We start from the raw sequence: 14,107 nt of genomic DNA, 5'->3' as shown, positions 1-14,107 counted from the left end.
AAATTGCACATTGCACATTGCAAACTGCATTTAACTTTTCATTGTGTCGAAACAGTTTGTGCCATTCAGGGACTACATGGACCGGACAGGGAACCATGTTCTCAGCATGGCGCGGCTAGCAAAAGATGTCCTGGCAGAGATTCCTGACCAGTTAATTTCTTACATGAAATCGAGAGGCATCAAACCCAACCAAACTCCATCAGACTGTAGCCCTTCTGTGCTTAGTCCAACCGCTACTATCTGAGTATACACAGGTCATGTTCAGGCCAGAACAAACATGCAATGGCCTCAGACCTTCCTCACCACTTCTGGATCTTTCTTAAAACCAATCCAGCAGTCTCTTTATAAGTGAACAAGCTATACAGAACAAATAAACAAGCAGTGGCCAGTGGGTATGGCTTATACTCCTTTCAGAGTCTGAACAGCATCTAGTGAGACTGAGTTTATCTGATTTGTTTCAGTGGTGAGAACACTTTTGGATTTTAAAACTGTACAATATGAATATTTCAATACCTGGACAAAACCTGCCTATTCTTCTGTGCATAGTTTGCGTTGTCCTTTTGGAGGTGTTCAATTTGAGACTTATAGATTTTTTTTTTAGGAGTGTGGGCATCCTAAATGAGAGATGCTCCAGAGGCAATTGACAGGTTTCTACTTTTATTTATTTATTTCTTACACATCACAGCAGCGTCAGTATAATTTTGTACAATCATTGTTTTAGGACAGAGTAATGTCAGTGGGCATGCCAACCAGAGTTATAGGATGTGTAAATATATTCCTAGTGTTTGCAGACAGGTATCAAATTATTTTAATATTATTATCATTATCGTTATTAGTATTATTATTATTATTATTACAACACAGATCATAGATTATTGTATGCCCTTGATAGGCTTGAATGTTTCAATTATATTCCTTTGGAGATACATTTGGGGAATGGGGTTTCTGATATAATTTTTTTAGCTGGCATCTCATTGCAGACTTGTGTTGCAATTTTGTAAAAATATGGAAATGTATTCAGGTATCAGGAGATCATTTAACAAAATCCATAAACCCAACTGCATGAAAGGTTTTCTTAATAATCTAAAATTTCTAAAGCAGATTATATATAACATTGTCGATTACTGAATATGCTTCAGGAAGTACAACTCTCATTCAGACTATATATAAGGTTCTTGCTATCTTTGGTCATTTACATAAAAACATTTCTAAGGCCCATGTTGAATTCACTAAGCAAAACTAAAATAATTTACTAATAGTCTTATTTCTAGCTTTGACGATTATACAGTAAATGAGTGTTAAGTTAGAATAGGTGCTTACTGAGAGACTTAAGGTGCAACAATTTTCATGAACAGCAGGGCTTAATTGCGTTCACTGCCGTTTCATGACGTGCATCTGCAACAATGCTGGAATTTTGCCCCCAATTTTTATGCATTTTAAACTTTGAGCTCTCACTTTTCTATTCAAATTCTCAGTAATAAATATGATAGACTTTGAGATTGGACAGATGTAATTTTATATGCCTAGATGTTGACTCTAAACTAATAATAAACATAAATTAGTATAATTTAATTGGTTGCATGGAATTTTCCAATTCCATTAAACACCGGCTTTATGTGGTTTTTGTTATGACCTTTGATTTCATAAAACACAATTAGTCCATTAAATCAAAGTCTGCTTGATAGAGTTACCTGAGCATTTTTACATCCTGCAAAATTGGTCCCTCCCTATTGTGATGATCTTTATTGATGTTTTGATATAAATTGGGTGCAATAACTAATGTCTCTTAAATGTTTAATAAGGATATGCATGTTAAATAACCTTATGTTGTTACTATTTGCATTTAGCCTAGTCCTGAAAATGATCTGGTCAACCTGAGAAAGTGTTTGATCAAAGTAGTAGGTTTACTTTAGATGGCACCTTTTCATCAACCAATTTTGTATCAGTATTGTCACAATGAGCATGTATAGTACTTTTGACTTATCTGACCATCTGATACTATACAATCATGCACATTATTTTGGGAAACTGTTACCAGGGAAATGCATGAATAAATCATTAGTCACTCATGCATTGGTTTGTTTTGTTAAATTCCTTTTTTTGGTTGTTTTGAATTAGTCCAATTTTGGTGTATTCTAATTAGATTTTAATGAGTTCTTGATTTGTATAAATTTGTGTTGTATAAATTCATACACTGGATGATAATGGATTCAGCTCATAATAAAGATGAGCAAACAATTCTTTCATTACTAGATACTGACTTAGGGTTTGACTTTAGCCTGTTAAAAAAAAAAAAAACATCTGCTTGAGGAGATAAGGGCAAGTGAAAAAACTTCTACACATGACATGTAGCGACAAATTCATTGACAAGGAGCCACCCATCAAGTGCCAATGCTTGCTCTATTAAATGTGCATACGGGGACTAAAAAATCTGAAGGATTTTGTGAAACTTGCTTCCTCCTTCTCACATGCAGCCTTAAAGTGATAGGTCATCCAGTGTAGCTTTTCAGCACAACCTCATTGTTGGGGCTCAGTTTTTTTTGTGCTCCCCCCCTCTTATTCATCTCTAGATCTAGATCTCAGTCAATATGCATGAACAGTTTTCCAAACCAAGCATAAAGCATTGCTGTCGTCATTACCATGTTTTTTGTTTTTTTTTGTCAAGTTTGTAATGGATTATCTTAAAAGGAATAAAAACATGCCAATTTTTGCAAAGGATATAAATACTGTTTGTGTGTTCAATAATAAGGCAGCAGCAATCAATACTAAAGTCTAAGTTTGTAAAAAGGTGTAAAAACTTCGATTTGAAATATTCCTAGTTGCTTAAAATGCCCAGATAAATGTGTTACATGCAAAGGTTATATAATCCATTTTTATTTATTAGCATGAAAATATTAAATTTAGTTTTTTTTAGGTAAAGTTACTGGTACATAGGCATGTACATCCTTTCACTGGATTTTGGTCAATAATGTTTTACCTGCACAACACTATCTCTCAAATCTAAAGTCTCAAGAGTCTCTTTTTCTCTTTATTTATTGGTTTGTTTGTTTTTTTTCAGATCTGGTGTGCCAGTATAAAAAAGACCTTGCAACAAAAGGCCCCTGATGAAACAACTTTAGTGCTTCTTAATGTTTAAGCACTTCTAAACTTTTTAATGTTTTTCAAGTAAAAAAAAATTTGAAGGAATGTTCTAAAAAGTAATGAAGTGTTAAAAAAATAAGTAAAGTATTTAAATTCATTCATATGTATTTTTACTACATATTTATATAAATTATAAATGTCAGCCATGTTAGTGTGGTCGTCTTGTTCAGCCCGTTCCTCTATATCATCTCCTTATACTCCAGGATGTATTAACTGCAATTCTGACACATCAGCCTCATTAGCTTAAGAAGTATGAGAAACAACATTGCTTTATCTATCTATCTATCTATCTATCTATCTATCTATCTATCTATCTATCTATCTATCTATCTATCTATCTATCTATCTATCTATCTATCTATCTATCTATCTATCTATCTCTCTCTCTCTCTCTCTCTCTCTCTCTCTCTCACTCTCTCGCTCTTTTTCTCTCTCGCTCTTTTTCTCTCTCTGATTGCAAAGAACATAAAAAGATTTTCAGGATGACAGCCTGTTGTCAAACCATTCTGAATAGAGACAGGTCTGAGCAAATGATGAGCTGCCTTTACTGATAGTGAATTGTAGTTTGTTGTCCAAAGTCTCTCTGCAGATGTTCTGTACAGAGAATCTAATTGAAATTATTCATTATTGTTCACAGTGTGGCTGATATATTGTGTATTGCAAAGAGCCTTGATTAGCAGTGTGTAAAGGTCAAAGCCAAGCAGTTTCAGGTATGCATGCGTAATTACCTGGACTGTTTATCTGTCATTCCAAAAAGCATCTCTCTTTAACAACACCAACATTTTATGAAGCTTTAGGCTTATAGAAACAAGAAAGTACTGCCAGGTTTATTTGTCCATCTGGAAAATGTTGAATTAATTCTTGAGAATAATGCATATAACAATCACATTATGATAAGAGGGATATGACAATCACATTATGATAAGATTACAAATAATTGTGCATCAATTATACAAAATAAACAATTAGACATAAGACAAATAATAAAATTCTTATTGATGAGTGTCAAGATAATACCTGGTGGTTCTGTTATACCGTAGGTTGCTGTTATGTTGCAAAAAAGAGATAAGAGTAATTGCCAGACAATACAACGTTATTCTGATTAAATGCCTTTATACTGTACTATATATAAAGTAACAAGTCTGTACTGTTTAAAACGTATGGAAATGGCCTCTTCCAAGACAACCCTGTGTCCTGCAAGACAGAATGCCTTCTTTATCTGCAGAACACAATGGCTCATTGAATGCCATATAAAGTATATGCCATAACAATCACAGTCACCAGATCTCTATTAAACAAATACAAGATTCTGATTCCTTTCTTCACCAATATTTGAGAGAATATCTATAGAAACATGATGTTAAGCTGTTCTAATGCCTCATTGTGTTCCAACACCCTTCTAAAACACTTCAGGTTGGTTACCTGCATATTGGTTATAACAATGGGAAATTTTGAGAATATAAAGTATTCACAATTACTTAAGCCTGCAGTATCTGTGGTGTGGTGCCCCAGTTAGATGTTTTGCTGAAAGGGAGAATTTTGTATAGTCCACCATGTTACAAAACCCTAATGTTGTTTATGAAAATGGCCATGAGCCACTAATGCTTTTAAGACACAATAAGAAAAAGCACTCAAAGATGGAGAACTCAAGAAACAGGCCAACATTACCTGGGATTTAGGGCAATCTAATTCTAAATATAAACTGTAATAATACGTGTTAAACTTTTTTGTAATACGCGTTTGTCAAACCTCATTCCTTTACTCATAAATATCTTTCATCATAATGTCTGCATTGATCAAATAAGCTTGCATGTTTTTGTTGATACTGTTAATAAAAGGTTAAATATAAGATCTGAATAATAAGATGTATGCAATGCAGAAAATAATATTGACAATACTGAATATTTAATATTGATAATATTGATAAATATTAATTAATATTAATTTCAAAATTAACATTAGAGATAACAATTCGAAGGCTAGGCTACTAAGTAGATAACTCAAAACACATTTAAGTTTTTTTAAGGTTATAAATAAGAGGTCTTTGATTTTAAGATACTTAACCATTACGATTCTGACCCTACAACTACAAAGTATAAACATGAAAAAGGATTCAAAAGTCTTACTTTGTCTAATTACAAAACAAAGTGTGAAGCTTTGCCTGATGTGTTAACCATATGCATTGTGTAGGTGGAGGCAAGATGTACAGTGTTAACACAAACACCTGGGCAAAAGGTGTGTGTGTGTGTGTGTGTGTGTGTGTGTGTGTGTGTGTGTGTGTGTGTGTGTGTGTGTGTGTGTGTGTGTGTGTGTGTGTGTGTGTGAAATAGATAGTGAGAAAGAAAAACTGAGAGAGGAGAGAGACAGACAGACAGACAGACAGACAGACAGACAGACAGAGATTCTTGGTGGTGCTGCTTGATGGAAGTGCTATTTGGGGCTTGAATGTGATATAGTGAAGATGTTTCACACGTCTTTATTGTTGTAAGAAGGGAAAATTAGTATGTAGTTTAAATGAAATGAAGAACATACAATATCTCACAAAAGTGAGTACACCCCTCACATTTCAGCAACCATTTTAGTATTCTATAGTATATCTTTAGTATTTAGAATTCTACGATATCTTCCCTTGAGAACATATAAAAAATTGTTGCTGAAATGTGAGGGGTGTACTCACTTTTGTGAGATATTGTATGTTGACTTTCTTTCCATATATAGGAATTGTTTTAAAATTCTATTTGGTTTAAGTTGACTTCTCACAATTGGGGATTAGTCAACATCTTTCACACATTGTTATCATTATTATTGGTATTATCATTATTATTATTATCACTATTATTATTCTTGTTGTTTTTTTGCTGTTGCTGCAAATGGTAATGGATTTGGATATGCACTACCTTTGTATGAAGGACACGCACGCAGCACACGCATTTTCTGCACCCCACAGAAGAAATTACTCTAAATCAGATACCAATTTCATTGTGTAATAGGATATAACATAACAGGAAGTGAACTGAATAACAATGGGACTGACATAATTAAGATGTGTTAAATAATGTGAATGTTAACAGCATCTAAAATATGTCTAAGTGGAAAGCACAACTGTACATTACATATTATCAAATAATGTTTTAGCTCAGAATAGTTTCCATTTCAAGAACATGGTACATTTCATGTGAATAAAAATAAATGGGAATGAGAAGAAGCCATTTCCAAATAATAAAAAATGGTGTCTAGAGACAAATACATTTTGTGCAAGCAGTGCAACCGCCAGGAGTATGAATTATGATAAAATGAATGATGTATGTGGACAGGCCAGTGCTGATTGCATTGTCACGTATAACTGGAATAGATATACTGTATGCTATATCTGTATGCTAATTATAATTGCTAAAATTAAATCATGTTGGGGTTTTTTTTTAGAAGACATTACAGCAGGAACATTAACAATTGTTTTTTATCAAAATGATTGACATTTTAAAAGGCATGAAGATAAATATTTTACTTTTGCCAATGTCTAAGGGTTTATGAATGACATAACTATGTTTCTTTTTATATATATATATATATATATATATATATATATATATATATATATATATATATATATATATATATATATATATATATATATATATATATATAAATGCATTAGTGACTACCTGAAACTGTCAATACAATGATTTGGCATTTACATTTAGCTTAGCATGGTTACCTATCAAAGTTTGTATTAGACATATAAACATATTTCTACATGATTTTAAAAGTATCAAGTGATGGAAAAGAAAAACTGGAAAAAACCAAACATAACCTCAGATGACAACAAACAAGCAAACACATCAGATTTCAATATGCATGCTTTTTTTTCAAAAAGTTATATATTCCATACATTTAATAAAAGCCAATATTAAGAAACCAAATGGGAAAAACATGAATAATATTTTTTCTCTATATCTTCTTCTTCTTGTAATGGATGAAATTAGTTTAACTACATACTGAAATGTATTTTTTTTTGTCAGCTGAACTTATTTGTTTGTATATAGAAGTTTGCAATGATCAAATAAGTGTTGTTTTAGGCCCTAGGATCTATGTTCTACATTTACATTACATTTGCGGCATTTGGCAGACGCCCTTATCCAGAGCGACTTACAACTGAGCAGGGGAGGGTTTTAGGGCTTTGCACAAGGGCTCAGCAGTGGCAGCTTGGTGGTGGTGGGATTTAAACCTGTGATCTTCTGATCCAAAGCCCAATGCCTTAACCACTGAGCTACCACCGCCCCATGTTCTAACTGTATTGTATTCTACATATTTTTAAATCTTATAGTGAGAGCCGTTGTTCTTTTCACAAAGAAGCAGGGTGACTTTTACTTCTAAAACAAATGGCCTTGGACAGCAGGCTTATGTTATAGTATTACAGAGTGTCCAGGGAATTGGGACGCTTTAAAACTTGCTGAGCAAGGTGGAGATTATGTCAAAGTTATGTCAATTTTCTTTGGAATGTGCTGCTGCTGTAGATATTAGAATCTGCCAAGTTATTAATACAAATCCTGGAGGTAGCACCAATTTAGATGTAAATTTCGATAAGCATGATGCATGTACAGGTGCAGAATATTGTATCCATACATCTAAACAAGACATAAAAATGTTAACATTGCTTGTCAAGCCAGTGTTTGAGCTAGATTATGATAAATTAGAAATAAGAAAATGATTTATAATTAAAATATTTGGATAAAAAATCTAAATGAACCTTTTTTTTGCTAATTCACTGATATAAATAGATGGTTATAAATTTCACCATGGTTACCTTATATTATGCTTCGATATGAACATAACAATAAGCCTTTGAATTTCTCTCTCTCTCTCTCTCTCTCTCTCTCTCTCTCTCTCTCTCTCTCTCTCTCTCTCACACACACACACACACACACACACACACACACACACACACACACACAAAACACACATCCTTCCCTTCCTTGCATGCTTGCTCATTATTATGGCTTAATTTATTCTGTGTTGAAGCCCCTGGTGTACAGCTCATCACAAGGCATTGCAGTGAACAGAGTCACTGCTCTATGCCTTATTGATATGCCCGTGACCACACTCCCAAGTCCTTGTTGAAATTTAGCTTTGTAAAATGTCCTATTTTCAGGAGAAGGCTTGAGTTGCATACCTCCAGTTGTGATAATTGTGCCTCTGTGCCATGTCAAAGCAGAGAGGAGGGGTGTGAGAACGATGCATAGATGAGGCCTGTGATGTGCTGTTCTGACTCTTTCAATTATTTTCTGATTACAGATCAGTAGGAGATCCCTGTACAAATATAGACTGTCAGTGCAGCAGTGTTAGTAAGATTAACAACTAAGTATGTAGTGTTTTAAAGCATAGACATGGTCAGAATAATAGCGGAATATAGTCATGAAAATATACATTTGGGTGATGTTACAATTCTGCTGCATAATCATAGAGGAATTAAATAAAAATATTTGAAGTGTAAAGTCTGGATTCATAAGTCAGATGAAAATGTTGTTACAGGAGCTGGAGATATTATTCAAATGCAGGATATCTGCAGCATATTTAGCAATTATCAGATTTTTCATGCGGCCTGACACATACCGGTCTGTGGCATGGAAGCACTCACACTGCTGCACCTTTCAGCCTCTGAAACCAAGGGTAAAACAAAATGGCTTGAAACAAAGCCATTAGGTTTCACCCTGCTGCCCTGCTGTGGGTAAAAGCCATATCTGCAGTTTGCCTTCATTTATCTTCTACTTTGCCAATACACCTTCAGATGTCTAGCTCTGTGTGGAAAGCAATCTCTGTAGAAGTGAGTCATACAATGGGTGAAAACACAGCTGTAGGCTTCCAAACAGTGCAGTACGTCTATCAAGTGTTGGGGGGAAAAAAAGGGTTTATGTAAATGATTACAAATTTATAGTGGTTCCCAGTGGAATGGTTAGGTTTTTAAAACAATCTGTAAGAACAATGCAATTTAATCGTTCCTTAGTGTAATATATTATAAATCGCAACACTACTGCAGGGTGTGCTGATGAACGTTTTAAATACTACTGTAATAGTTGAAAAGCAGCTTCCGTATGCAATTATGCACATTATATTTTTTTGTCTCAAGATCTAGTCCTCCATTTTTCTCCAGTAACACAAATTGGTCTTAAATGCATACTGTACACACAACTGTAAAAATTGGTAATATGTTATTTAAAGACAGTGTTCACAGATCTAAACCTACATAAGCTCTTATATTAAACTGACTTAAGTGTTCTTTTGGTAAGTCTGAGTCACATACAGTATGGTTATGCATCATGTCAACATCAAACTCAACTCCAATTTAAGATACAAATACTAAATTTTTCCCATATGTCTTTCTCATGTTAGATTGTCTTTTTTTTGTTGTTTGTTTGGCAAATGGCCTTATGCAAAATGTCTTTCATTGCTTGTCTCCATCAAAAACATATAGCTTCATGCCAGTATAAATACATTAGGGTCTAGGAACACTAGCAATCTAAAGCTATTTTATAGAAAAGAGATCAGATAAGCCAAGGTTTGTTGTAATTAGCTTTTAAATTAGTTCAATTAGTTTTATTAATTAGTACTTGGTGAATAAGTAGGTCTTTAGTCTTTGTTTGAAACCAGTGATGCAGCTGTTTGAACAGTCTTACTTTTACCTTGAAGAATAGTGGGTGGAGTTGAGCTGCTGCCCTACAGACTTTGAAAGAGGTAGGCAGGGTCTTACTGTGGCTTTTAGGCAAGCAGCAGTGATTTAAACCTGATGCATGCAGCTACAGAAAACCAATCTAGGGGTTTTTTTTGCTATGTGGTGATATAGGAGAAGTTAGGGGAGTCCTACCATCTAGAGATTATTTAGCAGCCTCAGTGAAAAGAGCATATCAAAACCAGCTGTTAAAGGAGAACCCTACGTTCAGGTTATTGATATAATAAGAGAAATATAGTAGGTTGTCCAGAACTATCATATATTTGCTTGGGTTCATAACAAATGTAATTATTGTAATAGCAATTAATTGTTATAATTATTGAACAATTCAAGTCAGAGTAAACAATCCTTAAAATCATTACAAACCACACCGGCTGGTTTGAGTATTTAAGAAACTGATGCTCTTTTTAAACTTTTTATTTATTTATTTTTTTAGATATTTTAGAGTTTACATAGAATAGCGTTGTGGCGCTACCATGGTGAGCAGAAAGATAAAACTTTTGGAAGATTGGCTCCAACATTAGAAAACCTCATCATTCTTGTGTGCCAAGTACATATATTTACAGTGTGTTACTGTAGAAGAGGGGCTACAGGCTACAGTGTGCACAGACTCGCAAAGCCTTAACAGTTGATCGTGTCAAGTTCCACTAAATTCCAGGAGATCGGCAGGTTCTGAAATACTTAAAATGGTCTCTCTGGCACCAGTAACCATTGCCAGTGCCAGTGTCACTGAGATCACATTTTCTCAGTTCTGGTGTTTGATGTGAACATGAACTGAAACTCTTGATCTGTATCTCAATTTAATTCATTTTATATGTATAGAACTTTTAACAATGAACATTGTTTTGAGGCAGCTTTACACAGATAATGCTGTAATAAATAATAAATAAGTTTGTCTTTAATGAGCAAACTGGTGGCTACTGTAGTAAGGAAAAAGTTCCTAAGATGGCATAAGGAAGAAACCTTCAGAGGAACCAGAGGAACCAGACAAATGTCCGTTTATTACAGCTAAAGGATGTTGAGATGTGCAGTGATGTTGATCAAATGCAAACTGTAGTCCTGAGTCAGTGTAGCAGACTGTTGACATTAAGTATAGTCCAAATCCATCCTCAAAGCTCCTGTGTTACTCTGTAATTTCATGGATCCCCAGGCCGTGATATGCAGGATTGGAAGTTGTTCCCATATAATTAGGCTATTAGATAATTGCATGACAGAATAAAGTGACTGGTGATGGTATATTTTAAACTAAAATTTTAATATGCTCATTTTACTGTGTGTCAATTTGGTAATAATAAGAGATAATGGCTGTTGTGTCACAAATGGAATACAACATCATAAAATGGACCTTGCATATCAATGAGGATGCAAGCTGATCTCAGAGCATGGTCTGTGTGTTAATGTGAAAGCAACATCACAGAGAATGCGTAGGGTTTCAAGATAGCCCAGGCATATTTATTCTTTATGAGCACATAGGGACTATTCTGGAACTACATTAAACAACACTGTTCTCACTGACTAGCCTTATAAGCAGCACATATAAAATGCATGGGAATGAAGAAGCAAATGGACAATCTCTGAACTTAAGTCTGTATGTGAATGTGTATGTGTATAAAACAAAGAAGGACCTCAAATTTATTCGACCGATTAAAACAAATTGTCAGCAGGGAAAAACTGTCAATGCATTATTAATGTTACAGTAAAGCACTATGTTGTGTATTTTAATTCTTAATCCCAATGATGGACAAATGTAGTCTACACAGTATACACAATACACAGATTGATAATTGGTACCTTTTAATTCGTTGGTCAAGGAAAATTAGAGCACAATGCTAGCATTTATGTAAAATACATCACAAAATGTCTAGTTAAGTAATAATAAGAGATTATTAAAAAATAACAAAGCAGATAAAATAACAGAGGATGTTGTCCTGCTGTGCTAAAGACTTCTTAGTGACTGATGTGGGCTCAATTAAAGAATTTTGAAACATCCATTAAAAAAACAATATAAAAGATGAAGTGATCCAGAGTTTCCAAGAAAATAAATACTTACATACATAAAGTAAAATTAGAAGAATAAGATGGTGGAAACTGAAGGAGGATGACTGGCAGCAGGTAATGAGAGATGTGGCAAAAGCCAAGGAAAAGGCATATGAGGAGCTGTATGAGAGGTTGGACACTAAGAAGTGAGAAAAGGATTTGTATCGATTGGCCTGGAAGAGGGACCGAGCTGGGAAGGATGTGCTGCAAGTTAGAGTAATAAAGGATGGAGATGGAAATGTGTTGACTAGTGAGGAGAGTGTGTTGAAAAGATGGAGGGAGTATTTTGAGCAGCTGATGAACGAGGAAAATGAGAGAGAGAAGGTTGGATTATGTGGAGATGGTGAATAGGATTAGTAAGGGGGAAGTGAGAGTAGCGATTAAGAGGATGAAGGGTGGAAAGTCGGCTGGAGTGGTGGACATACTGGTAGAAGCATGGAGATATTTAGGAGAGATGGCTGTGGAGTTTTTAACAAGATTGTTTAACAGGATTTTGAAGGGTGAGAGAATGCCTGAGGAATAAGGGAGATGAGCAGACCTGCAGTAACTACAGGGAAATTCAGTTGATCAGTCACAACATAAAGTTATGGGAAAAAACTAGTGAGTAGTAAAAGCCAGGCTGAGAGAATAGGTGACTATTTGTGAGCAACAGTATGGTTTTATGCCGAGGAAGAGCACCACAGATGCAATATTTGCTTTGGGAATGTTGATGGAGAAGTATAGAGAAGGTGTAAAGGAGTTGCATTGTGTGTTTGTGGATTTAGAGAAAGCGTACGACAGGGTGCCAAGAGAGGAGTTGTGGTACTGTATGAGGAAGTCAGGTGTGTCAGAGAACTATGTAAGAGTGGTGCAGGACATGTATGAGGACAGTGTGACAGCAGTAAAGTGTGCAGTAGGAACGACAGCCTGGTTCAAGGTGGAGGTTGGACTGCATCAAGGATCGGCTCTGAGCCCTTTCCTGTTTGCAGTGGTGATGGACAGGTTGACGGACAAGGTCAGACAGGAGTCTCCATGGACTATGATGTTCGCGGATGATATTGTGATTTGTGGTGAGAGTAGGGAACAGGTTGAGAAGAGCCTGGAGAGGTGGAGGTATGTGGTGGAGAGAAGGGGAATGAAAGTCAGTAGGAGTAAAACAGTGTACATGTGTGTGAATGAGAGGGAGGGCAGTGGAGTGGTACATTTGCAGTGAGAAGAGGTGGAGAAGGTGGAGGAGTTCAGGTACCTGGTTTCAACAGTGCAAAGTAATGGAGAGTGTGTTAGAGAAGTAAAGAAAAGAGTGCAGGCAGGGTGGAGTGGGTGGAGAAGAGTGGGAGGAGTGATTTGTGATAGAAGAGTATCTGCAAGAGTAAAAGGGAAAGTTTATAGGACTGTGGTGAGACCTGCGATGTTGTATGACAGTGGCATTGGGTAAAAGACAGGAGGTGGAGCTGGAGGTAGCAGAGCTGAAGATGTTGAGGTTTTCGTTGGGAGTGACGAGGATGGACAGGATTAGAAATAAGTTTATTAGAGGGACAGTGCATGTAGGACGTTTTGGAGACAAGGTGAGGGAGGCGAGATTGAGATGGTTTGGACATGTGCAGAGAAGGGACATGGGGTATATCGGTAGGAGAATGCTGAGGATGGGGCCACCAGGAAGGAGAAAAAGAGGAAGGCAAGGGAGGCGGTTTATGGATAATGGAAGACATGCATGTAGTTTGTTTGAATGAGGCAGATGTAGAGGACAGGAGGGGTATGTAGACAGATGATCCGCTGTGGCGACCCCTAATGGGAGAAGCCAAAAGAAGAAGATACATAAAGTAAAATTGAGCTAATAGTTATTTCTTTTTAATAACATTTTAACTATTTAGGAATTAACTCGGAAAAATTTCCATGCCTGTGGGAAATATGTAGACAAAGCCTTATTAGGGTGCATCATCGATTTTTTAGGGATTAATACATGATGTGTAACTAAATCACTACATTGCTTGTTATTTACTGCCATCTACTGACAATTCATTTGACCTACAGGTATGCCAGTAAAAAAACAAACAAAAAAAAAAAGCCACACAAGTTTCCTCAGCTATTTAATCCACACAAATATACTTTAGTTTGTGTAATTTGCTACAGATACAGTTTGTGAGCTCTGACCAAGGCGCTCTCTGAACATCCATTCGAAGGATGTTTTTAGACGTTTGCTAGATGGCCTTAGAGTAGCTAAGTCTA

General features: G+C 35.6%; 1 protein-coding gene across 2 annotated transcripts in view; it reads left to right on the top strand.

The window, feature by feature from the left end:
• cpne5a (copine Va) overlaps window positions 1-2,712 on the top strand; it is an 86,944-nt gene extending 84,232 nt beyond the window's left edge. For both annotated transcript variants that reach the window (XM_083553932.1, XM_083553931.1), the window contains one exon: window positions 56-2,712. In XM_083553932.1, coding sequence (XP_083410058.1) covers window positions 56-244 — 189 coding nt within the window. In that variant the 3' untranslated portion in view covers window positions 245-2,712. The remainder of the gene's footprint in view (window positions 1-55) is intronic.
• Window positions 2,713-14,107: the final 11,395 nt, after the last annotated feature.

This window comes from Silurus aristotelis (genome assembly GCF_946808225.1).
Source record: "Silurus aristotelis genome assembly, chromosome: 11".
Taxonomy (NCBI): Eukaryota; Metazoa; Chordata; class Actinopteri; order Siluriformes; family Siluridae; genus Silurus; species Silurus aristotelis.
This window is presented reverse-complemented; position numbering and strand designations above follow the sequence as displayed.